General features: G+C 50.0%; 12 protein-coding genes across 12 annotated transcripts; 8 read left to right on the top strand and 4 right to left on the bottom strand.

Moving 5' to 3' along the window:
- Positions 1–1148: 1148 nt before the first annotated feature.
- Positions 1149–1478, top strand: HETIRDRAFT_247622 (uncharacterized protein; the record flags this gene model as incomplete). Its single annotated transcript, XM_009548513.1, has 1 exon — positions 1149–1478. A coding segment is annotated over one exon (330 nt), but the record flags the coding sequence as incomplete, so codon positions are not given.
- A 187-nt stretch (positions 1479–1665) lies between these two features.
- Positions 1666–3105, top strand: HETIRDRAFT_418199 (uncharacterized protein; the record flags this gene model as incomplete). Its single annotated transcript, XM_009548512.1, has 1 exon — positions 1666–3105. The coding sequence occupies one exon, from the start codon at positions 1666–1668 to the stop codon at positions 3103–3105; it is 1440 nt and encodes a 479-aa protein (XP_009546807.1).
- A 4275-nt stretch (positions 3106–7380) lies between these two features.
- HETIRDRAFT_427349 (uncharacterized protein) lies at positions 7381–8872 on the top strand (the record flags this gene model as incomplete). The annotated part of the gene is made up of 5 exons (XM_009548511.1): positions 7381–7761; positions 7821–7979; positions 8028–8313; positions 8599–8747; positions 8768–8872. The coding sequence occupies 5 exons, from the start codon at positions 7381–7383 to the stop codon at positions 8870–8872; spliced, it is 1080 nt and encodes a 359-aa protein (XP_009546806.1).
- Positions 8873–11737: 2865 nt separating this feature from the next.
- On the bottom strand, positions 11738–13123 carry HETIRDRAFT_168785 (uncharacterized protein; the record flags this gene model as incomplete). Its single annotated transcript, XM_009548510.1, has 9 exons — positions 11738–11767; positions 11817–11954; positions 12003–12080; positions 12129–12237; positions 12297–12450; positions 12503–12602; positions 12655–12888; positions 12938–12972; positions 13030–13123. The coding sequence occupies 9 exons, from the start codon at positions 13121–13123 to the stop codon at positions 11738–11740; spliced, it is 972 nt and encodes a 323-aa protein (XP_009546805.1).
- A 2447-nt stretch (positions 13124–15570) lies between these two features.
- HETIRDRAFT_451827 (uncharacterized protein) lies at positions 15571–15993 on the top strand (the record flags this gene model as incomplete). Its single annotated transcript, XM_009548509.1, has 3 exons — positions 15571–15605; positions 15664–15747; positions 15816–15993. 3 exons carry the CDS (start codon positions 15571–15573, stop codon positions 15991–15993), a joined length of 297 nt encoding a protein of 98 aa, XP_009546804.1.
- A 661-nt stretch (positions 15994–16654) lies between these two features.
- HETIRDRAFT_451826 (uncharacterized protein) lies at positions 16655–17177 on the bottom strand (the record flags this gene model as incomplete). Its single annotated transcript, XM_009548508.1, has 4 exons — positions 16655–16760; positions 16816–16864; positions 16924–16982; positions 17041–17177. The coding sequence occupies 4 exons, from the start codon at positions 17175–17177 to the stop codon at positions 16655–16657; spliced, it is 351 nt and encodes a 116-aa protein (XP_009546803.1).
- Positions 17178–17654: 477 nt separating this feature from the next.
- On the top strand, positions 17655–18608 carry HETIRDRAFT_101267 (uncharacterized protein; the record flags this gene model as incomplete). Its single annotated transcript, XM_009548507.1, has 4 exons — positions 17655–17807; positions 17897–17987; positions 18260–18331; positions 18376–18608. The coding sequence occupies 4 exons, from the start codon at positions 17655–17657 to the stop codon at positions 18606–18608; spliced, it is 549 nt and encodes a 182-aa protein (XP_009546802.1).
- A 142-nt stretch (positions 18609–18750) lies between these two features.
- HETIRDRAFT_434426 (uncharacterized protein) lies at positions 18751–19927 on the bottom strand (the record flags this gene model as incomplete). Its single annotated transcript, XM_009548506.1, has 4 exons — positions 18751–19049; positions 19167–19580; positions 19683–19804; positions 19888–19927. The coding sequence occupies 4 exons, from the start codon at positions 19925–19927 to the stop codon at positions 18960–18962; spliced, it is 666 nt and encodes a 221-aa protein (XP_009546801.1). The 3' UTR covers positions 18751–18959.
- A 376-nt stretch (positions 19928–20303) lies between these two features.
- HETIRDRAFT_409772 (uncharacterized protein) lies at positions 20304–21526 on the top strand. Its single transcript, XM_009548505.1, has one exon. It carries the CDS (start codon positions 20319–20321, stop codon positions 21456–21458), a length of 1140 nt encoding a protein of 379 aa, XP_009546800.1. The 5' UTR covers positions 20304–20318; the 3' UTR covers positions 21459–21526.
- Positions 21527–21646: 120 nt separating this feature from the next.
- On the top strand, positions 21647–22863 carry HETIRDRAFT_239495 (uncharacterized protein; the record flags this gene model as incomplete). Its single annotated transcript, XM_009548504.1, has 2 exons — positions 21647–21997; positions 22072–22863. Coding segments are annotated over 2 exons (1143 nt in total), but the record flags the coding sequence as incomplete, so codon positions are not given.
- A 667-nt stretch (positions 22864–23530) lies between these two features.
- On the bottom strand, positions 23531–25041 carry HETIRDRAFT_316905 (uncharacterized protein; the record flags this gene model as incomplete). The annotated part of the gene is made up of 5 exons (XM_009548503.1): positions 23531–23848; positions 23903–24236; positions 24287–24627; positions 24659–24839; positions 24899–25041. 5 exons carry the CDS (start codon positions 25039–25041, stop codon positions 23531–23533), a joined length of 1317 nt encoding a protein of 438 aa, XP_009546798.1.
- A 151-nt stretch (positions 25042–25192) lies between these two features.
- HETIRDRAFT_418191 (uncharacterized protein) lies at positions 25193–27054 on the top strand (the record flags this gene model as incomplete). The annotated part of the gene is made up of 4 exons (XM_009548579.1): positions 25193–25290; positions 25358–25502; positions 25562–25896; positions 25944–27054. 4 exons carry the CDS (start codon positions 25193–25195, stop codon positions 27052–27054), a joined length of 1689 nt encoding a protein of 562 aa, XP_009546874.1.
- Positions 27055–27234: the final 180 nt, after the last annotated feature.

Below are 27234 nucleotides of genomic sequence, written 5' to 3'. Positions count from 1 at the left end.
AAATTTTGCTCCCGGCCAACCTTTTTAACAAATCCGACGAAACACTGGTAGAACCATCCCCAACACGGCATATTAAATCCACGGAAATCGTGTCCTCAGACCTCATCTCCCTCATCCGACTCTCAAAATCGGAACATGATGCCCTGACAAGGGTAGCCCTCGCTAAACTCTTGCGAGTAGGGCCACAAGGAATGAGAGGATTACTGGGACATTGGACACACAAAGACGGAATCACCAGACGAAACGGCCATATATGCGTCCCAAAAGATGATACCATACAAAGACTAATTGTCAAAACACATCACGACACACCCGCAGTAGGACACCCGGGGAGAGCCAAAATGCTGGAAATGGTACAACGACACTATTGGTGGCAAAACATGACAAAGTTTGTTCACGACTACGTGGACGGATGCGCGGTATGTCAATCGACCAAGAATTTGACACACAAGACGCACCCTCCTATCCATCCTTTGGAAACTACCAACGTCCCCTGGCGATTCATCTCGACAGACTTCGTCACGGATCTACCCGAAAGCAAGGGTTTCGACTCAATCAATGTGGTAGTGGACCAAGGTCTGTCCAAAGGCATAGTCATCACCCCATGCAAGAAAATGATCACGGTAGAAGAAACAACCGTGCTTTTCCAGAATAACGTTTTCAATCGACATGGGTTGCCGACCAAAATTGTATCCGATCGCGGCCCTCAATTTGCGGCCAAGTTTACCCGAGAACTCTGGAGACGGCTAGGAATCACCGCGGCTCTCAGCACGGCTTATCATCCCCAGACAGATGGAGAGACAGAACGAGTAAACCAGGAAATTGAACAGTTCCTGAGAACGTTCTGCAATTACCACCAAGATAACTGGGTGGACCTTCTGCCGTTTGCCGAATTCTCGCACAATACGCGAAAACATTCGGCCACCGGAAAATCTCCCTTCGAGGTGCTATACGGGTTCAATCCCCCTTATTCAGCCGATACGGCGCTGGAGACAAAGGTACCCGTGGTAGCTGAATGCATTAAGATGATCACAGAAGTCCAGGAAGAAGCCGCAGCCAGCCTACAAATAGCCAGCAATTACGCCAAAGACCGGGATCTCCACAGGAAACTTCCCCAGTGGAAAGAAGGAGACCAAGTATGGCTAGAAGGAACCCATATCCGGACAACCCATCCAAAGTTCAAGCTCGCCCCTAGAAGATATGGACCCTTCAAAATAATGGCAAAAATAGGGACCCTGGCGTACAGACTTCAAATTCCCCAACAATGGAAGATCCATCTGGTGTTCCATGCCGCAACACTCACCAAGTATAGAGAAACCGAGGCACACGGGGAAAACTTCGCAAGACCACTACCGGAGGTATTAAACGATGAAGAACATTACGAGGTGGAAATGATCGTGGATTCAAAAAGACAAGGACGGGGAACCAAGTACTTGGTCAAGTGGGCGGGATACCCCGAGGCAGACAACACCTGGGAACCCTACACTCTCCTAAAAGGGACAGCGGAAGAAACTATGAAAGAGTTTCATGACCAGTACCCTGACAAACCTCGTCCGAGAACACCCTGAAAAGCAGAGGCAAATCCTATAAAAGAGCGACCAGAGAGCTCCAAACGGACCATCTTCCCCCACTTTTTTTTCTCTCAAGTTCCTTTCCTTTCACTCAATGCTCCTCCACGAAGACCACGATGCTTCATCACCATCCAGAAACTCCTCCCCTGATGTCGTCCTTATGGTGTCCAATCCAGACATCGGACGAATGGACAGAGGAACCAGTCCTCACCCAGGCAATGCTGGACGAATTGATAGAGGAACCAGTCCTCACCGCCCAGAGCCCGCTGTCGTCGCCCTCACTCCACACCTCAATAACTTCTCAGATGACGATGCCGAGGACTATGCCAAGTTCAAAGAAAGAGAAAGAACTCGCCGACCGTCACCCCAGGGGGCCCCACAAGATGCATCACGGAATGAAAACCCTGATGACAGAAACCTACCGGGCTCTGACGAAGTACCAGTGGGAGTTCCACCTCCTGTTACAATCGCGGCGAGCATTGGAGCTGCAGGTCCCTCGGGACTACGAGCAAGAACAGCAGCTCAACTCCCAAGCCATGGAGAAACTGAATCGATACCAGTTATACAGGGAGCTGCACCTCCGCCAGTACCAACTGGTGGACAGATTCCCCGCTCCATGGGAAGAACTACCCTTGGTACAGATCCTCACGCCAGAGAATTGGAGCGACACGCGGACGCGCTCCTCCAACGAAGCACTATCTCCGCGGTAATACAAATGGCCACAGCCATGGCCCTACAACGACTCGCTAACTTCGCTGCAGGGCAACCCAGGAATGAGCATAGCGACATACCTCGACGACTGGCTAGTGCCAGTCTCCAGATCAGAGGACTTGCCCTCCAAACAGACCCTGACACCGCCTCTTGGTATAAACACAACGACGGACGACCACAAGCTCTCCTCATCCATCCCGACGAATTCTCCCAGTATGTCAACAGAGAGCTCCTTCCAGCTCTCCTCTTCCCCGGAGAACTGGGCACCGTCCAACCAAGTAGAACCGACCCTTTCCGCGTTGTCGTCTGGAATGTACCACGTCCCGGAGAACGTCCCACGCCTGTACCAAATCCAAGAAGGACTCCGCACACGGTCATGGAACGCCCTTCACCGAGGCCACGGGAAAGTCGTACAGCACATAGCAATCCCACGACATCCTCCTCTCACTGGGTACGAAATTTTCCCTTATCCCATGGGGGTACTGACGAGGAGGAACCACCCATCTATCGAAGAAACGAGGGAAGAAGGAGTCGAGGAACCCAGGCAACCCTCCGCCGTGGAACAACTACTGGCGGGAGTGTTCGACACCGGCCTGGAACGCCTCCTCCTAGTGCTCGATTTCGTACAGACAAGGGACAGAATAACCAAAGTAGCCGCAGAACTCGCCGCGCTGATTCGGAGGCTAGAAGTAATCGCTCTTGGACTCGATCCGAGCTCGATGCGTGGGACGCTTTAGACGACCCCGGAAATTATGACGACGCCGATCCTTATTATCGGCCTGATGAAGGAGGCGATGGGTACCAAGGACCCTACGACTATTAGAGAGGGCCAGTTGCGGAGCGAAAAAAGGGGGTAAGGAAGTTAAGGAACTCCTTCCCCACTAGGGTCCGAAATGACCTTAAACTATCGATCGTCCGCAACGACGTAAAACTAGGATTGTCCCTCAAGACGTTAAACTGTACGACCTCATCCGAAAGAGACGTTAAACTACCCCACGTCCGGAATGACGTCTAAACTATCGGACCTGCATGTCTTAAAACTGTGAAAAGATAAGAAGGCAGGGGAAGTACCTGACCATTAGTCCTAGGTTCAAATGATGGTACGAATCAAGGACAATAGCGGGCATAATTCCACGTACGACCTACGGCGGAACCTTTCACATCCTCGCTGTCAAGGAGTTAATCTGACAGATGCATCGAGCGTCCCATTTGGATCCTCAGTTTTACAGGGTTTTTCCGCATTAGGGAACCCTCTACATGACATATACTCTACTCGTAGGTGTCGACAAGCCGGCTCTTCGCCTTGGTACAGCGAAGTGCCCATACATAACCGGTTGCAAGTCCGAGTCAAGAAATTATGATGCATAACTCGTTAAGTGAACCCTCACAGTCAAGGTCTGACTGGTGTTTTGGGACATCCCACTTTGGATCTCCTGTTTTACAGGATCGTTTCCGCATTAGGGGATCCTACAGCTGGCGCATGAGATGATGTAGAGACCGGGCCACCTCTACTTCACAAGTCTTCCTACAAATGATGCAAGGCCATAAAATAACATCCAGAATGATGTAAAACTACCAAAGGCTTGGTCCGCAATGACTATAAACTACTAGGGTCCGCAATGACGTTAAACTAGTCTTCGTCCGAAATGACGGAAAACTACCCTCGTCCGAGATGACGTAAAACTACCATTGATCCAAGGAGCGTGGTTGTATTCTGGTGAAGCGCGGATTTTCGGGAGGATCCGCGTCGCAGAACCCTGCCTGTAAGAGGTCGAAGCGCTTCCGATATTCACTCGCTTTTCGGTAAAAGAATATCGGGTCGACTTGGTTCAATTCCAAGCGAGGGGTCTGGGGACATGGAAGAGCAAGCATCTCTTCATGGAGTGCTCAGTCTAGTCCTGGAGTCGAAGTACAAGAAATTCCGCTCCAAGACCTAGTCAGGAGGCAACTAGGACACGTGCCTCGAGTCGAAGATCTAGTAGGAAGGGACTAGATCATGCGACTCTTGTCTGGCCCACATAGCGGAAGAATGACAAGAGCGGGCCACTCATACAGAGAAGTCTATTCCGCCAGTTCGTCCGCAACGACGATAAACTACGATGCGTCCGAAACGACGTTAAACTACCGTCCCTTGACCCTAGGGATTGTTCGAGGCCATTTTTGCAATGGAAATGGCATCGACGTCCGCAACGACAGTAAACTACGGACATCCGAAACAATGTAAAACTACTGTCCCTTGTTCTAGGGATCATGGGCTGTGCCTGAATGTGGCGACACCCATAGTCCGAGATGACTCTAAACTACTTGCTTCTCATCAAGAAGAGGAGTCGTGATTGTTGACCATGACCTTGGTCGCCAATCAGTCCGAAATGACGGAAAACTATTTGTCCCTTCAAGCATAGGGATCGTGCGTGGTGATCTTGACAAGATACCATGCGTCCGAAACGACGATAAACTATTGTCCTCTCAAGAATGAGGATTGTGCGTGGTGGAAACCAAGGTTATCCTCACGCGTCCGCGATGACGTTAAACTAGTGCCCCTGGACCTAGGGGCTGTCATTGACGTCCAATCCCTTGGACACCAATGCGTCCGTAATGACGGAAAACTATTTGCTCCTTACCGCATAGGAGTTGTGGATTGACCGCCATGCTGTCAATCATCCGCAATGACATCAAACTACGTGCTCCTTACCGAATAGGAGTTGTGGTTGTTGACCAAGACCGTGGTCACCAACCGTCCAAGATGACGTTAAACTACTCGTCCCTTGTAGGATAGGGATCATCGGTCGACATCATTCTTGACGAGAATGTGTCGACAACGTCCGAAAAGACGGTAAACTACCTTCATCCTCGGAAGGAAAAGCCTATCGTGACTCGAGGGACACAGTCAGACGATAGCTCACCTAAAGCACAGCGTTAAACTGCAAGTCGCCTACCTCACGGCGTTAAACTGAGCGGTCTCCTAATATTGAGACGTTATAAGTTATCCGGTTTGATATAGTATAAACCGTTCCCATCATGCCTCAGTGGCAATCTGCGGGATAAAGTCTGGTCTAGGGCCCTATGCACACAACCGATGGAAATTCCGGCGTGCAGAAACATCTTTCCCCACAGATATTCCATGTTGATGATGAAGAAGGTCCGCAAATGACCTAGAAGTAAACTACTGTCGTTCGCAATGACGTAAAACTAGGTATCATCCGCAACGACATAAAACTAGGTATCGTCCGCAATGACGATAAACTACGGAACGTCCGGCAAGACGTTTAAACTGTATCGTGGATATATCTCGCAACCCGACAAATATATTAGCTATGGTCTTAATGTCCATTCATGCAAGCAAACGAGCCGATCCGGAGAAGGAGTCAGACTCCTCCTTACTCCTCACGGCACCCTTCAAGTCTAATTCTCTTCATATCCTTGCCTCAAACCCAATACGCATAGTGAATCAAACAAACTCTGGACGTCGAACTAACTCACTGGAGATGAGCCCACCATATGGGGGCAATACTGCTTGGGATTTATGGCTGCAACCTCACCGGAGATGAGCTCACCGTATGGGAGCGATACTGCTTGGGACGTTAAGATGGTATTCTGGGGAAGTAGGCCTAAGCCTTTGTAAAGCGATCAACCTACTTGCCCATGGACGCCATCCTCTGAACGCCAAGAGGAACAACAGAAATCACGAGGATAACGACTATCCTGGAAACACTGAGGTTTGGCCCTTGGAGAAGGAAGAAGAAGAACCTGATGACACGAATTGGAACCCACATGCTAGAGTTTCTATTCATCCACACACCACTCGCATTCATACGCCTTTCTTGACACTTGTCCGGAGACCGACCGGACTGACATCCTGGCTTGAGAATCCAGGAAAGATCACAACAACCGAGGGGTGAAGGAAGAACATCCTACAGAGCGGAGGTTTGGTACCCTCACGACTCGACAAACAAACAGCTCAACGGAGATGGAAAACTCCTAGAGGATCAAACGACGTAAGTCGATCTTCCTCCCAGAAAACGAAGTCATGTCCTGGAAGTCGCATCCGGAGACCGATTTTTGGATCAAGAAAGCAAATCGTATATGGAGTGGCGATGAAGCGCAAAAGCATTGTCCTACCAGGCGAATAGGATGTAGAAAGGGGGTATTGTTATGATCACGTTCTGTCGGGCCTTAACGGCGGTCTATACCGACACAATCATAACAAATATCAAGCGGCCTCACAAGGAGAGGCGTACAACAAGGTACAGATAGTAACCTTGGTCATCCACTCCCAATGGATCACCTTATCGTTGGTCGAGTATCACGGGCCTATTGCGTAGCGGGCATGGAACGCCGCCTTACAAACTACTCACACATCGGGCATTGAGCTCCTAGTCTTTCCTGGCCGGAAGGAGACTAACGGAGAAGCACAAGAGTAGTCGTTATTGAGAGAGACGACTTATAGAATACCTACGGATACATATACGGTATTCTCACGCCCTACTTCCTAAAGTAGTATAAAAGGCCCATAGAGTAGGCTGAGGTTCTTCAGTCTATTCTCTTCGTTCTCCTGTATCTTCACATACAGGAACCTTCATTCTGGTACTGTCTTCCTACAGTATCCTTCATTGCTACATCGCAATACATCTTTGGCTCCTGTGCTACACGTACAGTCAAGACCACCGTTCTACACATCCCCCACGAGTGACCTAGGGAAGAACCTCCTACTCTCGGGGTTACCGAACGAGCAGTTCGTAACAGGTATAGGCATATATGAAGGAGAGTAATATGCTGAAATAGCATAGAATGTGCCACATCTTTACCTTCCCACTGATAAAGCAGTAGTACTTACTATTTCCTACTGCTAATTAAAGGCTTCTTAGTATAGAATTAGTGCTAATATCATGAAATTAGAAACCAATCCAATGCTCACAATGTGTTGCTCCTAATTAGGAAATTAGACACTTTTAGATACTATTGACACTTTTAGATACTTTTAAACACTATTAGATATAATCCGGAGCTAATACAAGTAGGTGTTTTTCCAGATGATGTCATGGCTTTCACATTGGATCCTCATTTGTGCCTTTTTCCTGATTCAATTGAATAGATTCTCATGTTGCATTTATTTTTGGTGACAGGATACCCACGGTCGGACTTCTTGATCAACTCTGCAACTGCTAATCCTGTCATTGTGATTCCCAAACAGGGATCTGACCTCAATATTCCACATCCTCGTCTATTTAACTGCATGAAAGCATTCCTTCGGGATGAGATGCTCAAGCCAATGGTGGAGCATATGGATACCCATCCGGAAGGCATGCACCCTGTACTCAAAAGGCTTGGCAGTGCCATGGCCATCGCAAAATTCCAGTTGCAGCTTGATGCATATTGGTGGGAGAAGGCCCCCTTTGACAGGGCCAAGCCCATCCAAGATGGTGATGTTCTGGGCTGGTGGTGGCAATTCACAAACAATCCAGAAGCAGACATTCTTGCAGTGCACTGCAGCTCCTCACTTCCTTCTGCATACAACTAACCCTTCCTATTCATTTTTAGATGCTTGCTGAGAAAGTCTTCTCCATTCTCGTGAACTCAATGCTGGATGAGCGGACCAGTTCAAGATTCACTTGGTTCAATTCAGCACTGCGGGGACACCTGTGCGCACAGTTGCTCATGGATATGACTGTTATTGGACAATGGTATGGCACCCATGTGGTATGTACATCCCTCTCTTTCCCATGCTGTGGCTCATCTGTTCTATAGACCGAAGACAAAGTGCCAAAAAAGCGCCCGACCATCAAGTTCCGCAATCTTGAAGACAATCTCAAGGCTGCGTCTCTCGTTCATCACCCGAGGGCACTACTGACATGGCGGACACTGCCACCTTTACCTTGGATGGCTCTGATTCTGATGACAACCCAGACAACTCGGACCATGACACAGATGGCCGACAGAGAAGACCCCCGTGCCGGGCTTCTGCACTCAATATCATGCAGGAGTTTGCAATCTGTGAGGAGGCCTTCGTGGATCTGCTATCTGATACTCCAAGGTACACTGCCACAAGTCCCCCACCCCCCCCCTGAAGCCCCCCCTTCCATTCCCAGCTCCGATATTGACTGGAGCTGGTGACTTCTTGTTAATAACACCACTTTCTTTATTAACATTTAAATAAATCGATTTTTAACATGTTAATAACAATTTATATACAATTGTTATTAATCTGTTATTAACTTATGTTAGAAATTCCTCAGAGGGGCAAATGTTATTAACATTTGTTAATAACTGTCTGTGAATTACTCACGGAACCCTATCGCATTGCCCACAAGGTCTATAGTGGCTGACAATGCAGAGCCCAAGAGGACCTTAATAAAGTCACCAACCTGGGGGTCCTGGGGCATCTACAGCAATATAGACAATGCAAGGGAGGTGGAGGTGGAATGTGATGATGTAGGGGTCTCAGAGTGGGAGAATACAAGATGGAATGTGATATAATGGTGGGCTAGGGAGGTGACATCCATGGGCTGAACATGGGGATGGAGGTGGAGGTGGAGGTGGTAGGGATAGAGTGTGGGAAGGTTGAGGGTAATAGCAGGGGCAGGATGATCTGAGGATAAGTTAGATCCTAGGGTTAGCAAAGTGTTCATCTGGAAAATCACTCTCTTGTATTATGCTCTGATTAGTTCTATTGATGCATAATTAAGAATGATTAGGATTAGAGATTATTTGCTTACCCCCCCTAAAACTGTTCTAATTAGACATAATTTTCCTAAATTAGGAATTATTAGGATTGATTATAGCTTGAAATTTCGGAATAATAATAATAAATCAAGCATCATAGTTCTCATAGCCTTCTTATAGAGTCATGTTTATTTAAACACTAGTTGAATACCTAAACACAGAATATACCTTATAACAAACTTGCCTTTTGCCAAAGTTGAACCAACAACCTTGTGTATACAAGCACCTGGGACAGATGCTCTAAGCCACTAAGCCACAAGGTCTAATATATAAACTTGGTAATCTAAATAAGTAGACATAATATAGGCAACCTTAATATCTCAAATTTATTCAATATTTATCTTTCCTCTATCTAATAAATAAACAGGTCAATAAATACCCAAAAAGTCAGGTCTTTCAGGATTTAGTTTAAACACTAGCTAAGAAGATAAGAAACCATTGGAAAATAAATAACACACTTTATATAGGGTAAAAACAAATTATAGTACTTACACAATTTGGATTTAGAATATGTAAAACTATGATTAAGTATAATATTCAATGGGACTCTACTAGTATAGACAATGCTATCTTAATTTGCAAAAAGTGATCAAAAATATGATTATGAATAATTAGCCATAATTAGCTCAAATTAGTATTATTAATGATTATCAATAATTGAGATCCAATAAGAGAAAGGGGTTATCCAAATGGCCACTAGTAAGATGGAGGGTAGGGACAAGGGTATATATATGGCATGTTTATGTATAAATAAGCATAAGATTGTTAGAGATGATCTAAATATGCTTAGTGCACATATTTCCTACATGGCAAGCAAATATATTATTCTGGCACTACATACCAACATGACTGTCTTTTCCACAGCCCAATAGCTAGAGAAAAACACCAAGTTTGAGCATCTTCTGTATAACAAGGCAATAGATAATGTGGATAGCACTGAGAATTGTAATATCAATGGTAGTGATGATTATATGCTGCACAAGACAGTATTAACCACTACACTAATAGACAAGGTCTGCAAGGCTGCATATAGCATATCCCTAAGCCTAACCTGCATGTTGTGTCCTGTAATGACCAGTAGCAGGCATTGGCTGACAATGACAACTTCAATAATCTTGTGTGCAAGGCCAAGATACCTAGGTCTTCATAGCCTCTTGTGGCAGCTGCCAAGCTGCCAACAAAGTGGCTGGGGGCATCAATGCACATTTCTCTCTTTCTATGTCCCTTGTAAAAGCAGCTGGAAAGTCAGCAAAAGAGCTACAAGATAATGGTATAGGCATATATGAAGGAGAGTAATGTGCTGAAACAGTATAGAATATGCCACATCTTTACATTCTCACTGGTAGAGCAGTAGTACTTACTATTTCCTACTGCTAATTAAAGACTTCTTAATATAGAATTAGTACTAATATCATGAAATTAGAAACCAATCCAATGCTCACAATGTGTTGCTCCCAATTATGAAATTAGACGCTTTTAGATGCTATTAACACTTTTAGATGCTATTAACACTTTTAGATACTTTTAGACACTATTAGATATAATCCAGAGCTAATACAAGGAGGTGGTTTTCTAGATGCTAGGGGCTTAACAGCCTTATATATCTATACTAACCAAGATATCATACTAATAGTTGATGTTTATGGTTGTAGTTCTTACCAATTTGTGCTTAAGGTTTCTTAGCCACTTGTAAATACCATCAAGCTCCTCTAAAATATCTACTAACACTCATTTTCTATAGGAGGCATGTATATGTGATGCTAGAAGAGAGGTGTGACAGTTTGCTGTACCTATAAGCGGGAGTATGGCTGGTAGGAGTATACATAGAGGGGAGACTAAAGTAGGTTCATCTAGAGTAGAATACTAAGCTTGTGATTTATTAAGTGGTATAAGCTAGCACTGAAGGGCATATGATATTAGGGCTCCTACAAAGATAGTAGTAGTAATACTAGGAGACTTATCTAAAGAGAGAACCTAAAAGAACCGAGATTTTCCCATAGCCTATAACAAAGCAGCTAGAGAGGTAGAGACAATACTAGTAAACAGTAGTCTTGTGAGTTACTTATCTAATGATCTAATAGACTCCTTATATAATGCGATCTATTAGAAGTATACACAATGTCATCAGTAACAAGAAATGACTAAAAGAAAGAACAAACTGACTCCAAGATTGTTTTTGCAGCCTTCCAAGCCATTTTGCAAGAAAACCCTATCTTTCTGCTTGGAATGGTGAAGCTACCACAAGATAGAATGATTTTTCTTACAAAAGCAAGTTAATTGAGCAGTATCATGTTTGGAGTTTGATATAGAGGTATTGAAGATAGTGGAGGTGGAGGTTATGAGGGTGTAGGCATGGTAACTATATGAAAACTTAGTAGAGTATAGAGGGTTAGCAATTTATGACCTCTACCTAAAGTGTGAGGCCATAACTATATGGTATCTCCTTATAAAAACAGACTATGCACTTATAGATCAATTCCACAAAACACTATAGTAGGAAAGTATACTTGTTATACTAATAAATAAAGCTAAAAGTATCTTTTGTCTATAGACTACGACAACCTTCAGAAAAAGCATCTGGGTCAAGAAGTATTTATAACAAATCAAGAAATGAGCCTATGTACTCAAAAAAAAGAATTCCACAAAATAGTGTTTGTCTAGTACTATGAAAAAAAAATCTAAAAATATTAAATCAGTAATACTATATTATATAACACAAAAAAATACTTACCAAGTCATTTCTTCCCTAGTTTCTTCAATGATCTCTATATTGAGTATAGTGTCATAATTATCAATAAACTGTAGCTGATTAACTTCTGCTTCCACTAAATTTTCAACATCTCTAAGCTCTTGCTGAATAGAGGTATGGACTTTTGAAATTGAAATTCCTGACATTTCCTCAACTGTATTGTTTAAACTGACTGCAATCATAATTATTGTTGGATATATTCCCTAAAATTAACTAGTTAGAGCAGTTATAATAGTAGAAAGATCACTTACAGTAAAGAATAAGCTCATAACATCAAATTGATTGGTAAAGCTATCAATACTTATAAATTGTGAACCAATAAGAAAAATCTGTTTGAATAAGTTAACCTGGTAAAAAAATATTTATAAAATCATTACCCATAGACCACAGTAAACAATGCCAGATTCTACTAGCAAAGCTAGCATTATTTCAATTTGAGTTTTTTTGTTCTTTATCAAATAAGCCTTGATAGATTGGCGATATTCCCTTTAGATAAAATAAATTAGTTATACAAGTAAAGCTTTTGTTTTGGAAAATATACAAACCATGCTTTATATGCAATCAAGATTGTGGCCACCAAGTTTAGTATTAATTCTAGCCCCCATTGTGCTATTTGAATCCATACTCCAGAAAAAAATTCCCAGCTTTGTAATCTCTCATCTCCAATACTACTAGTTATAGAATTCAAAATTAATATCACTAACAATAAATCAATACTGTAAATATAAATAAGAGTTAAAGAAAAAATTACCTGTAGTTATTATAAAAGTCCCTTTAAGAAAAACCATGATATAATGGGTTTTCCATAGTGTTTGGGCTCTCCATACTATGATAATGTTTCCTAAAAGTGCCTAAAACTTATTTAAGTCCTTTATTCATATCATAATATTAAAAATAACAAACAACAACTTCTTGGATAATTACTTGTATAACACTGAGGATACTAGTTTCTTGATTAATCTTGGGAAACTTGTTTTCTAATAGCTGATTATCTGTCAAAAGAAGCACATCTTGGATGCTTTGAATAACTATAATCATAGAAAGCAACCATATGATTGCTGCTCCTGTAAACATTAGCAAAGTGGCAGCAAACATATATGATTTGGCCCTTGATATAATTGTTCCTTGGCTATATGACTTTAGAACATTTCAAATTGAAATAGATATAAAAAACTTGCTGAAAAACATATATCAAACATAGAACCAAAACGGCATAAATTCCTAAATATTTGAATTTTAGATTAGTTTTCTACCAAGATAAAGACAATTATAACAAACCAAAGAAAAGGGATATAATGACTAGCTGCAAGATATCTCTCAGAAGGACAGTGCCAACATCCTGAATAATTTCAGGGCTTTCAGATATATTCATGGTATAGACCACTGGTAAGAGTAGATGCTGAGATTTTGGATATGAATAGAAGGAGTGTGAAGTAGTCTATACCATGAATCATGGTGATTTATATATCACCAAACTCTGGAGGACAAAGATACTGATTAAATAATTATCTAGCATGACTCATGAACTCATCATATTGATACTTGTCAGTTGCATAGATACTGAAGATCACACTCTCATGCATCAGAAGAATCATCCTGATCTACCTGCCCATATGTGTTTCATGAATACTCAATTCTACACCCAAGGCAACAAGGAGATCCAAGATGCATGTTGTCAGGCTCAAACAGGTGTGTGAGGCATTGGGGACTCTGCTGAGCTGGCAGCTCACGATGATCACTCTCATAGCCCGGGAGTAGAGCAGAAGATATCATGCAACTGAGATGTTTGGCATCACAGAGAGAAAGAGGGCAGATCTTTATGTCCAGGTTTCTGAAATCAGGGCCCTGCTATCGACCTCACCACCAATTGTGCCACAGCTCGGTCTGTACAGATCAATCCATGCAGCGGCGACACCTCGCACATAGTAAGCTGAGACATACTATCGACAGGCCCCACATGCTCTCACTTGCTACCTCACGCCGATGCTTGTGTTCCGAGCTAAAAGCGCACTTCTGTGCTTCGAAGATGGATACACGATGCATCACACACCAAGCATCTCGTTTGCTTTTCCTATCCATGTCTGACTGATAAGCAGTTGAGATTTTAGCTTCGCGTCAGGGCTTGATCGCGGTACGATACTGCTTCATTTCTACTCTAGAGAAGTGCAATGCCAATAAGTTACTTTGTACTTACAAATTGGCAGAGTCGTGACAACCGACTGTGAGAGACATTCAGAAATGCACCTCGGGGGCATGAATCGGACACACTTGGTGTCTCTTATGTTCAGAGGCAGAAGCTCAGAAGCATTCAGAGGCACTGACATGGGCATGAAGATGGTGTAATGATAGGCCATCAGAGGTATTGATTCCCAAGAGAAGGGCACTGCGCCTGCGACACTCAATGGACAACCTGATGAAAGTAGCGAGCCACAGTGCTCAACAATCTGATTCCTCAATCAGTATCCGCTTGTGATGCACCGGAACTCACATCCCCCCCCCCCCCCCAAAAAAAAAAAACATGGACATCCAACTCACGTATAGAGGCCATTTTGCACAGTGTTGGATGTGGAGGAGATGGACGAGACCTGGGAACTAGGGAAGGATCAGGTGAGATGCGCGCACCGCAGTATGTGTGCGCCTTTCACTATGAGGACAATCAAAATGCATGCGTGCATGACACCCAGAGGCTTGCTTGTTCCACACACGAAGGCTGCAAGGAAGCGAGGATGGTAACGGCGACCACGGGTCAATCACTGCACGCCGACACTCATTAACGCACCACGTAACTACTCGGTCCTCAGACAGACGGACGATCGTTGAATGAACGCACTCCTTCATTACACGAATGCGCTTCTAGCATTCAACCTGTCTCTGAGGCACATCATAGATGCTTGTCGAGACATAGAGGTCACACGGACACCAAGCGGCCATCTACCACATGTGTGTAAGCTCCGTCTGGATGTACCTCGATAGCAGAGGTGCAATGCTCACCGTCATTTGATCAAGATCGCCAGTCTCCCGTGAGACCCCTGCAACAGGCCCCGATATGCCATATGGGCCTGCATTCGATATGGATCCATCGCATGAATTAACGGTGTAGTACTGTCATGTATGAAGTCAATCGCAATGGGAGGGCGGAGGGGTGGATGTCGGAGGGAGGGGGGGGGAGGCTTTGAGAGTGGAAGAGCCATGACAAGGCCGTGGGTATCAGAGGGCGAGCAGCACCGCACATTGCCCCCAAATATCCCCAAGGGATATTCGGGGTATATTAGCAATATACCTGGAATATACCTGGAATATACTCGTCAGGGAATATCCCTCAAATATCCCCCAGTCAATCCCAACTGGGAGATGACTCATCCATTTCGACGGTCACCTGATGAGTGCGCGTCGTCGGACAGCGTCGAGATTTCTCTTAAGTGCTCCCTTCGTCTTACTCTCTAGGAGCCTCCAGTGTGCACATATTTTGGTGAGTCTTTCTCCCACTGAAACATGTTTCCATATGCTCTATAGTTCCGGTTTTCTCATATAATCAGATCTAATGCCTGAAAATGCGGGATCAGAGCGCATATATGCGTCCATTTAGGGCGGGCCGGGGTGGGACTGAAGGAGATTGCAAGCACAGCCTACGACGTGTGTGCGGCAAGAATTGTCAGAACGGTGGGTATTGCGGGTGTGAGCGTGAACGTTGGATGGATGAGATCAAGGGTAAGCACAGGCTGAGCTTGGTGGCGTTGGCGTGGGTGCTAGCATCTGTGTTTCTCATGCGCATGGTGGCTCGGATTAGCCTCAGAGTCTGTGGTGCGCGCGCAAGTGCCAATGTCGTCGGGGCAGCAGCAGCAGCAGCAACATCAGTGAGGCCAGTGTTCATCTGGGCTCTCCGTGTCACAGTGCTAACCCCCCGCACGGCAGTACTGACCCCCGCACTACACCGCATTCTTTCCATTCCCCTCGCTCCCTGCACTCGCCAACCTTATCAAGCTGCAACCCTTCCTGGTGACCTTGTCTCTTCCCGCACTGATCTTCTCAGCCTTGACACGCATGCTCACCCCGCTTCTCCGCAGGATGCGCCTCTACGTTGCCGGCACCGATGCACTCGCCAGCGGCTGCGTTTGTGCGCGTGGCGTGCTACCAGATGTGCTCGTGTTCGACAGCGCGGTGCCGCAGCCCGACGCACCCCCCAAAATGTACTCCTCGAATTCGAGGCCACGCGCGGACGCACCGCTCCCGCCACCGCAATAGATTCTTGCGTCAAGGTGCTGGTCGTCCCATCCCTGATGCGCGCCGTGGCTGCTTGCGTATGCGGGGGAACATCTAGCCGGGATTCGCACCTCTCGCCTCTTCAAGTATATTTTGTAGATCTTTCAAGCCTTAGAATTGTCGTGTAGCCTTCAATAGCATGTATTAGTTTTATGATTTGTTAATATATTTATTTCTCTATCTATGGAGCGCATATAAAGTGATTGGAATGATATCGAGCTCGAATAAACCCACAATATACTGTGAATATACTCGGTACCCAGGTATATTCACGGTATATTCAAGACATTACCTTGAATCGACCGTGAATATCCCCGGAGGGGAGGTGGGTATATTCGCGGTTGATTCCGGGTATATTGCTAATATACCACAGATATCCCCTGGGGATTATTAGGGACGATGTGCGGTGCAGTATCGATAACGATACAACGACACACAAGTATTGTATTTTAGGAAAGAGGGTAGAAGTAACAATGGCACATACGGTGTCCAATATCTCTCTCTCAGCCTTTCTGAGCTCCGGCTCAGGTTTCCTTCTCCTTTATATGGTTTCCATTCCGAGGCATCAGCGATATGCATGTAATTTTGACATGGGGATCGACGGGGACATAGGAGGCACGAAGTGGACTGGGGAGTGGAGTATCTATAGGTCGAAGGCTACGCCCCGCACAACTGTAGAGGATGATGATGGCGGCGGTGGTGCACGAGATTGTCCACGTCGCTGGGCGTGGTTGGATGCTGGTAAGTTGCTGGTAAGTTAGCGAGTATATCAGTCATACTCAGATGAACGGGACGGTGTCTCACATGGCGTCCAGTTCAGCAGAGGCGGCTTGGTACGAGCCCCGCATCGCGGCTGCTGACGCGGGGTGGGACTGTAGCACATGCGGCATGCAGAAGCGCAAGCTCGCTCACATGCCAGAAGTGTGCCAGACGAGGCGGACTGACGGCGGGAGGACTTGCACGTCCACGCACTATTGAGTGTGGAAGCTGCAACAGAGGAACATCGCACACTCTCACGACGGAGCCCACTCTGCCTCCACCTGCACCTCTGCCCTCGTCTCCTCCACAAACGCCTGCGACGCCCGCTCCACACCCCCTGACACGATCGCTTCGTGTGCCATGAGCACACCCGCCCTGTAGTCCGGTGTGGCACCGACGACGACCATAAGTGCGGCCGCATTCGTCAGCACGAAGTCCAGCACGCGCGCAGGCGCGCCGGCACCACCTCCTCGTCGTCAGCATCGCGGGCAGTGTGTCCGCGTTATCGGCTGGCATGCCGCCCGCGACGCTGGGTCCTTCCCCAGCTAATTTTACAACGCTGATGAGTTCAATGCGCTGCAGGCGCTGGACAGGGCTGTACGCGTGCACGGGCTATTGTACGACCTCGTCTCCAGGCTGCGGGACCTTCACGTATTAGTCACAGTCGGCGAGGCTGGGGCGACAGTGTGAGGGGGGCGGGAATCAGGCAAAGGCGGGCGATGGAATGGTATGTATTCTGTTTTGTTCATTGCAGCGTTCACGCATACATCCAGAATGCTAATATGTTTCTGTCTTGTCGAGGGAGGGCGCAGTCTCACACGCACTTTTCATGACACCCATGCCGTGCGTCGGGTGGGCAACTCTCCATCCGCCACTCGCCCTCCATGGCCGGCCCCAGTGCACCCACGCACCCCGACATCAACAACATCGCCACCAAGGCCGACTCCTACTGGGACGATAAGTACGACGACGACGGCGAAGGCGATGACGACAATCCCCGGTCCTTCTGCGAGGCCGCGGCATCGCGACATTACAAAGTGCGTCCGAGACCCCACCCTCCCCCGCGTCCGCTTGTGTTTACTCGCACGCCGCCGACACGTCCTGCTCTCGTCATTCGTGCACGCAGCTGCTCTGGATGGGCTCCACCGACTCGCCCCTCCCCAAGTCAGCTGTCCCCAACTCCGCGACGGACACTCGCTTGTCGCAGCCCATAGATGGTAGAATCCTTGCAGTTTTGTTTATTGATGTACTTATTTATGGGAATTATCTTTTGTCTTGTTGACCGTGACACTCCATACCGGCTTGCACTATCAAAATATACAAGGGAGGGTGCGTGCCCTTGCCCGCACTTTGAATTTTTCACGACACCTGTCCCATGCATCGTGTCTGGCGTCCGTACTGCCGGTCTATGATAGCTGCAGAGGAAGCGTTGATTCATGACTCATGCACATACGCGCCGGTGTCGCGTTCACGTCCGAGCTGCGTGCAGCGTGCGCCATGCTCAGCTATACCGTGCTCGGGTATGCTCTGCCTCACTACGCCGTTTACACCACGCCCGCCCGTGAGTGTCCGCCTATCCAACCATTTATCTATCCAGCAAGCCAGCGAGCCACCATCACGCGCCCATCGACAGACACGCGTCGAGCGCGTCGCGCGCGGCGTTCACGTCCGAGCACCACGCGCCATGCTTAGCTATATTCACACCCAAACACCGCGTTCAACACTCACATCCGACGCGGTACGCTCGAGCGGGCTGGGGACGCCCCGGTGGGATCAGTTTGTTCTGCCTCGTCATGCCGTTCACAAAACGCCTGCCGCCGAATCGCGTGAACGCCTAGCCAGCCACGGTCACGCGCCCATCGACAGACACGCGTCGGGCGCGGCGGAGACAGGGTAGTGCACAACACGGCACGGCACGGCACAGCACGGTCGCACTCGCACGCACGCACGCACGAACACATGCTCAGGCGCAAGTCCAGTCTAGCCGAACAGCGATGCATTATGCATTCAACGACGAAAAAAAGGGAAAAAAAAGCTCGAAATAGAGAGAAAGAGAGAAAGAGGGACAACAAGCGAAACGGAACGTGCGCGAGAAAAGTGGATCCCGGCTCGACTCGACTCTGCGCGGGTGCAGGTGCGCGGGGATGGCGGGGCGGAGGCCACAAGAAGGCCACGGGGCGGCTGCGCGGCTAGTTCTTGAGCAGCTCCTCGACGACTCTATCCTCCGTAATCTTGGCGACGTTCGCGCCGCGGTAATTCAGCCGCCGGAGCACGTCAATCTGCGCGCAGACACGGGCGTCAGCCGCTGGCCCCATTCCCGCGGGCGCACTACATGCGCGCGCGCGCGCGACGCAGATAGAACGGGCGAAAAAATAAAGAGGGGGCATGGCACGCACCACCTTGTTGCGCTCGAAGCCGAGCGTCGTGAACTGGTCGACGTGCGCGCGCTCAAGGCCGGCGATGGCGATCTCGTCGCGGGCCCCCGCGGCCGTGGCGGCGGCCTCCGCCGCCGCCTTGTTCCCGCCCGCATACACCATCGTCCAATAGCGCGCAGTATCGTCAAAGCTGCCGCGGCTGGTCATGTAGTGCTTCGCGACCTCCGCGTCCTGGGGGTCGTTCGGCTCTGGGGAGCAGAGGAGGGACTGGAGGGAGATGAGGGTGGATTTGAGGGTGAGCACGGGGGACCAGGCGTCTTTGAGGATGTCGAGGCAGATGGCGCCCGAGGCGGAGGAGACGTTCGGGTGGTAGACTTTTGTGAGGAACTTCATTTTGACGGGCTGGAAGGGGTAGGCGTCGGGGATGACGATATCCTGCAGGGCGGGGGGAGGTGGTATCGCGGTGGCATTGCGGTGGGGGAGACAGGGTGAGCGAAGGTTAATGTGGAAGGAGGTAGGAGGGGGGACGGGACGTACGACTTGGAAGGTGCCCTTTTCGTAGGGGGTGCCGTCTGGGCCGGGGAAGGAGCCGATGAGGTGGAAGGGCGAGCTGTCGACGAGGTCGATGGATACATTTGAGGACTTGTCGTTCTTGCAGTCTGCGCAGGCGGGTGGGGATCAGATGCGGATGCGGATGCGATGGGATGGATCGCCGGGGCCGCGTGGGCGCGTGCGTGCGTACCTGCGATCTCCTTGTTCACGCGGCGCAGGCGGGCGTCCATGGCGATGGGACTCGAGGATGGTGCGTGTGTGTGCGAGGAAGGCTCGGAGCTGGGGACGAGGAGCGGGAGGACGAGAACGAGGATCCCGCAGGCAAGCACGCGCCCGACTAATCCAGGATCATCACGTGACAGACACAGATGGCCATCGCCTGCCCAGCCCTCTCGTCGTCGTCGTCGTCGTCGTCGTCGCTGCCGCGGACGTAGAGTGAATGAGGATCACGCGCAGAAAAACATCAGGCGACGAGCGCGGTGGTGGTACGATGCGTGCAGTCTCGACGCTGGGGCTCGGCGCCGTCGAGATCTGATGCGGCTGCACCGTGGGACCGCACAGAGGCTCATAAGCCTGAGCCCGCGCTGTGCTCCTCGCACCAGCACCAGCACGCGCACGGCCATGTCGACGTCCCCTCCGCCGATGCGCGACCGCGTCGCCGCCTACATCACCACCCTCCAAGACAAGATCGTCTCCGCCCTCGAGCACCTCGACCCCGCCGCCCCGCCCTTCCTCCGCGACGCCTGGCAGCGCCCCGAGGGCGGCCACGGCATCTCTTGCGTCTTCCAGGTCCCCTACCCCACCGACCCCGCCGCACCCCCTCCCACCACGCTCCTCGAAAAGGCCGGCGTGAATGTGTCCGTGATCCATGGCTCTCTGCCGCCCGCCGCGATCAAGCAGATGCGCGCGGACCATGCGTCGGTGCCGTACGACCCCGACTCGACCGCCTCCCTCCCCTTCTTCGCAGCCGGCATCTCCCTCATCATCCACCCCCGCAGCGCCCACGCCCCCACCGTGCACGCCAACTACCGATACTTTGAGATCACAGACAAGCCCACCACCGCCAACACCAGTACCGACGCCGACGCCGACGCCCCGCCGAAGGTGCTCGCCTGGTGGTTCGGCGGCGGGTCGGACCTGACGCCGTCGTACCTGTACGACGCGGACGCGGCGCACTTCCACGCGACACTCAAGCAAGCGTGCGACGCGCACGGCGCCGCGCTCTACCCCGCCTTCAAGCGCTGGTGCGACGAGTACTTCTACCTCCCGCACCGCGGCGAGACGCGCGGCGTCGGCGGGCTCTTCTTCGACGACCTCACCGACGCGCCGCACAAGCGCCTCCCAGACCCTACCGATCCCGCGCCCCCCGCCAAGCCCGACACGAGGGCGCAGCGCCCGTTCTCGCAAGAGGCGATCTTCGCGTTCGTGCGCAGCGCCGGCGACGCGCTGATCCCGTCGTACCTCCCGCTGCTCGAGCGCCGCGCCCGCGCACCGACGTCCGCGGCCGAGCGCCGCTGGCAGCTGCTGCGCCGCGGGCGGTACGTCGAGTTCAACCTCGTGTACGACCGCGGGACCAAGTTCGGGCTGATGACGCCCGGCGCGCGCATCGAGAGCATCCTCGTGAGCCTCCCCGAGGTCGCGCGATGGGAGTACCGCACGGAGGTGGGCGAGCTCGAGGGGAGCGAGGAGGCGCGCCTGATGGGGGTGCTGAAGAAGCCGAAGGAGTGGGCGTACGCGAGGGCGGATGCGTATGTGTTATAAAATGGGCGCCTGCTTCGTTGTGATCTGCTGTACGATACGATGAACAAATCAAAATCTTATCTTATCTTATCGCGCGCGATGGGAAAACTGATCGCATCTCCAACCGGCCTTGAAATATCTCGACTGGCTCGCACTCTCAGTCTCTCACCATCCATTCATCCGCCATGGCAGACCCCTCCCCATCCCCGGCCACCTTCAAGCCCCTCCTCGCAAAGCTCGTCCACACCCCGGACGCCTTCACCCCCGCCGACCTCCACCGCGCCCTCGAGCACCTCTTCACCCCAGATGCCGCTCTCCCAGAGCAGACCGGCGCCTTCCTCGCCGCGCTGCACATCGCCCGCGTCGAACACCGCCCCGACATGCTCGCCGCTGCAGCCGCATCCCTCCGCGCGCGAGCCCGCGCGGTGCGCATCGACGCACCCGATGGCGCCGTGCTCGTCGATATCGTCGGCACGGGCGGAGACGGGCACAATACGTTCAACGTTAGCACTACGGCGGCCATCGTCGCCGCGGGCACCGGCGCCGTGAACGTCGTCAAGGTGAGCACACCGCCCCACATTGCATCGCGTCGCATCCCCATCTGCATCTGTAACTGATCGCGCGCGCGCGGCAGCACGGCAGCAGAGCCTCCACCTCCTCCTCAGGCTCCGCCGACCTCCTCCAATCCCTCGGCTGCATCTTCACTCCCCCACCCACTCCCCCTTCCCCAACCACCACGCCCGCCCCACCGCACGTTCTCCGCACGCTCCCCTTCCGCTTCCTCCTCGCCCCACACTACCATCCCGCCCTCGCCCTCCTCGCCCCCGCCCGGCGCGCCCTCTCCTTCCGCACGCTCTTCAACCTCCTCGGGCCCCTCCTCAACCCCGCCTCCCCGCCATACACCCTCATCGGCGTCGCCGACCCCGCCCTCGGCGCACCCTTCGCCGCCGCCCTCGCCGCCGCCGGCGCGCGCCGCGCGCTCATCGTGTGCGGCGCGGAGGGCCTCGACGAGATCAGCTGCGCGGGGCCGACGCGCACGTGGGAGATGACGCGCGACTCCGCGACGGGGGACGCGGTCGTCGTCGAGCGCACGCTCGAGCCCGGCGCGACGTTCGGCCTGCCGACGCACGCGCTCGCGAGCGTCGCGGGCGGCGCGCCGGCGGACAACGCGGACACGCTGCGCGCGCTGCTCGCGTTGCGGCGCGGCGCGGCAGGCGATGGCGGTGACGGTGAGGGGGAGGTGGTGGTGCCCGCGCGCCTGGCGCCCGTGCTGGACTTTGTGCTGATGAACGCGGCCGCGCTGCTGGTCGTTGCGGGCGCCGCGCCGGACTATAAGGCCGGCGTGCGCATGGCACGGGAGGCGATCGTGTCGGGGGGCGCGGAGCGGGCGTTGGCGGCGTTTGTGGAGGAGACGAGGGCAGAGGCGCAGGTGGCGGCGGCGGCGGAGGGGGCTTCGTCGTGAGAGGGCGTATGTGCGTGGGTTGAGGCCTTGAGGTGTGCGATATCTGGGTGATGCGGTGTAGGCTCTCGGATTAGATTAAATTAAATTATGCTGTGAGGCTCCTCCTTATGCAGTGCGCGGATGTGCGAGTGCTCCCGCCGTCCCATGCATGCTCGTCTGGCACATGCGCGAGCTGCTGTGGTAGAGCCCTGCTGCGAGTGAGTTAGTACTCACAACTACTCATAGTCAGCTGCGATGGGCTCGTGACAAGCTGCCTCGATGCTGGACGCTATGAGAGACATGGTCCAGTGCGACTGACGGCATACTGACATCAGCTGACTTCAATAAACAAGTGTCCCATGATTATGAAGACTATTTCTATTGTGAAGTGGCAGAGAGTACGACGAAAATACCAGAGGGGTCCGCTGCAGAGGAGAAAGCCAAAGAAGATGAGGAAACAGATATGTTTGAAACATCATGAGTATCAACCTCGTGCCCCTTATGATTGCTTTATCTCGAGTCCATTTACTTTATAAAGTGTCGCAAAGACTGTTGAAGTATAGACATATGCAAAACGAGTATCAAATTCTCATCGAAAAGGAGGGGTTATTCTAATATTTCTACAGCTGGGGTATGCACTAACTGGCTGACGTCAGAGACATCTTGTTTTCCCTAACAAATGAGATACGTCTTTGAAAATTTCGACAAGCTCAGCAGTATGGCGTTGGATTCTGAGAAAGGTGTTGATCAAGTGAACGCGATGCAGTGGGTCGACGTCGTCGGTGGTCCAGGGATTATGTGCCTCGTAGCAACAGAATCCCCACTCCACCCGCCCGGAGGATGTGACTTCATAGCGCGGGAAGAAAGTGTAGATGATGCATTCGGTTTGGGAGTAATTCATGCCGAAGAAAAAATATTTCTCCGGAACATGAGGTCTCGAACATGCAGGATCTTTCTTGCCAATGATTGGCTGGTACGGCATGTTAGTTGATTGCTTCCTTGAACAGCGTGGGCGATTACTTACATTCCAGTCGGAGCGCCATTGATAATCATCGATTCGATATTTCTTCGTCAAGTGCATGACAAGCAATTGTAACGAAGGCTGAAAAACCTTGGCTAGCTTCACGAGGCCCGGCCTTCTGTCTGGCATGAGCTCCGGTGGTCCCGGACGAACGTATGAGATCTCTGATAGTTCGAATGCGTGGAGGGTATCGACATGATGGGCGGCAAATAGGATCGGCACATATCCATCAGGGAGATCATTGAGAAGAGCGTTCATTGATGGTTTACAGACAAAGTCAAGGCAGACAGAAGAGCCATAATCGGCGGAATAAGATGGAAAGACGACGGGAGTTGACCTGAAGATGACATCGTAAGGTTGTGTTCATAAAATGCACACGCAACAGACCTGGATACTCTGCAACCTCGAATCTGATGGCAGATAGCAGGTAATAGGGCATCATAGAATATCTTTGGACCGAGCGCGCTGTATCCAGTCACGCCACCATCTCCCTTGCACAAAATCTTGAAGATGGTCCACTCAACACTGTACAAAGTCATGTGAGGATCCCACAACTCGTGCAGAGTTAGATTTGGTTTTGGATAAGGTATAGTCGCAAAATGAGACCTCGGCCTATACAATATCACAGGGATGCTGGGCCATGCACTGTGCAAATTGTCTATATAGTGGCGCAGCGATGTCTGTAACAGCGCAGTAGTGGTGTTCATAGACTCGTTTGAGATAGCATCCTGCAGGAGCAATCACATGATTATCTCCAACCTGGGAGGTTTTATATGTACTTGCCTTCCAATCCTCCGGAACCTCGAGAGGTTGTATCTCGTGCATGCTGTGTGATTGTATCACCTTAACCACGCTGTTAATGCTTTGGCCAGCTCTTCCGTCATATCCAACCTCGCATTGTCGTTCAAAGAGCCAGCGGTGAGGTCCATCCGAAAGGGGTCTGTGGTGTCTATGTGAATCCTTTCTGTGAAAAGACGAAGATGGAAAATCGCTACGTACTGGAGTGTTGGTGGTACTTTATCGAATGCACGGACGCTATTAGGCTTAATGGGGCTCATTCCATAAAGATCAAGCCACTCCTCGATATTCCGACAAAGTACGCGGTATGTGTCACTTGGATTTGAGTGGATCGGGACAGGCATCACAGCTGATGGGAGGGATGTAATAGTCGGGCCACTGCAGGATAGCGCTGGATCCCACTGGATCTGTAAGACTACAATTACATGATCGCATATGATGCTCGCGCCAGAACTGGCAATAGAATTCTCTCCCTCTTCTTCTTGACAAACGTCCATGGCGACTGCTTGCACAGAAACTCATGAATCATATCATGTCAGCTTAGAAGAGCTATGTGCTCGAGCCGGGGTGGCTCAGTTCGGTGATATCGAATCGTACCTCTTTTTCCTTGTGGCCCCTTCCATTTAAACTGATGATGAACGTGTCCTTTTTTCTAAATAGGGCATGGGATTATGTTGAAGGAAGGGACCTATTGGATTTGGATGTTGCGGCTTCATGCTCGGCTCAACTGGATTTCATTGCAAAGTTCAAATTGCATTGGGCATCTGCCTTGCCTCATTCACTGGGCATACCGGAGGAATGGAAGGTGTGTCGCATCGTCGAAAGATTATTATCATTTTTTGGATAAAGTGACATCATTCCAAGCAAATCGGAAGGCCAACTGCGTGGAATCTGCAAACATGGATGCACTCAGCCGCTCTGATGTCTTGGTTGCAGCCCATCGATGAACACACGACCACCCTCTCAGAGGCACAACTTGCCACCAATCATGATGACCTTTCTTCATTCGCTCCAGATTTCTCACTTCGCGCACCCCAATCCTCTGTTCCTCGATCTGAAGACGACCAACCATTCTCAAAAAATTCTTTGTACACTCTACCATTCTTCTTCGAAATCGTTACATATCCAGGAGACGAGGATAATGCTACATTTTCAATCCCAAGTTTTTTTTTGTCGACTCCAGGCTGTGTGCTGGTTCCGTGAGTTTTTTCTCGTGTGAAATTTTATTTCAACTAATTATGTGCAGTAAGCTTCAATTGGACTTCCCGCCGCCACTCCAGGGAGCCAGTGAATGCCCATCGGAGACATTCGGGCTTCTGATGGATTCTTACAATCCGTTTCCCTCTTCCATAGATCTCATGAAGGCAACCCTTCTTGAGCCTGCACTTCTCGTAGGAATGAAGGGGCCTTCTCCGTGGCCTTCGCACATATCTTCTCATCCGGTGTCTTCCACAATCCCTCCAACGTCGATGGATTTGAAAGTTCGTGATCTCTCTCAAGTTATTCAACCGAGCTTGGACACGCATTTATTAAATTGGTGTCTCCGTTGCGAGCAAAATGTTCAGGCCAAAGTTCCTCTCCCGTTTGTTTCTTCTTCCTCCCTACCCCCATGCTTCATGATATTTGGAATACTGTACGATGCCGACGGTCTGGTCATCGTTGCTCACATTCCATATCCAGCTGCATCTCCAGCTATGGCAACTACGTCCGATTGCACCCTGTCCTATGCGTATCTGTCGTGTATAGTCGATCGCATACCTATGACCGGCGCGGATCGACCTAGCTCACTGGATGCAAGCACAGAATCTCTGATCCTTGCCAATTTCAGGGCTGCTTTGGCTCTCTCCTCCCTACAAAGACATGCCTTCATGATGCTTACGCTATGGGAAAGGGTTGAATGGCCCACCGCTATTGTCGATGTTTTTGCTGCCCTCAGTGGGAGCGGAAAAAGCGAAGACGGGAGTGGAAGCCAGTATTATGATTACAGTGAAGATAACGACAGCTGCACTGACGACAGGATCGACGAGGAAGAAGAAGACGATAGATCACGCAAAAGCGCGGATATCGACCACGACCACGACCATGACCACGACTATGATGATGATGGCGATGGCGATCCGATTGAGAACAAGAGCAAGAGTAACAAAGGCGGGGCCCGCGACGACTATGTTGGCGACGAAGATGGAAGCAGAGAAAACGAAGACGGGGGTGGAATCCAGGACTATGGTTACAGTGAAGATCATGGTAATATCACTGATGGCAGGAATGAGGAGGAAGAAGACGGCAGATCACACAAAAGTGTGGATATCGACCATGACCATGATGTGACTATTGGTCTTTACCATGAATATATCTGAAACCCCTGAAATCATTCAGCATATTGGCACTATCTTTCTGAACAATGTCATGCAGCTAGTTATCACAAATTTTACCTTTGGTTTGTTATCATTGTCTTTATCTTAGCACAGAACTAATCTAAAATTCAAAATATCTAGGGATTTATTCTATTTTGGTTCCATATCTAATATACCTTTTTT

The sequence above is a fragment of the Heterobasidion irregulare genome (assembly GCF_000320585.1).
Source record: "Heterobasidion irregulare TC 32-1 unplaced genomic scaffold scaffold_05, whole genome shotgun sequence".
NCBI lineage: Eukaryota > Fungi > Basidiomycota > Agaricomycetes > Russulales > Bondarzewiaceae > Heterobasidion > Heterobasidion irregulare.
This window is presented reverse-complemented; position numbering and strand designations above follow the sequence as displayed.

Bases quoted from the DNA above. Each gene is read 5' to 3' on its own strand.
- HETIRDRAFT_409772 (XM_009548505.1), top strand. From the start codon at position 20,319: ATGTCGACGTCCCCTCCGCCGATGCGCGACCGCGTCGCCGCCTACATC.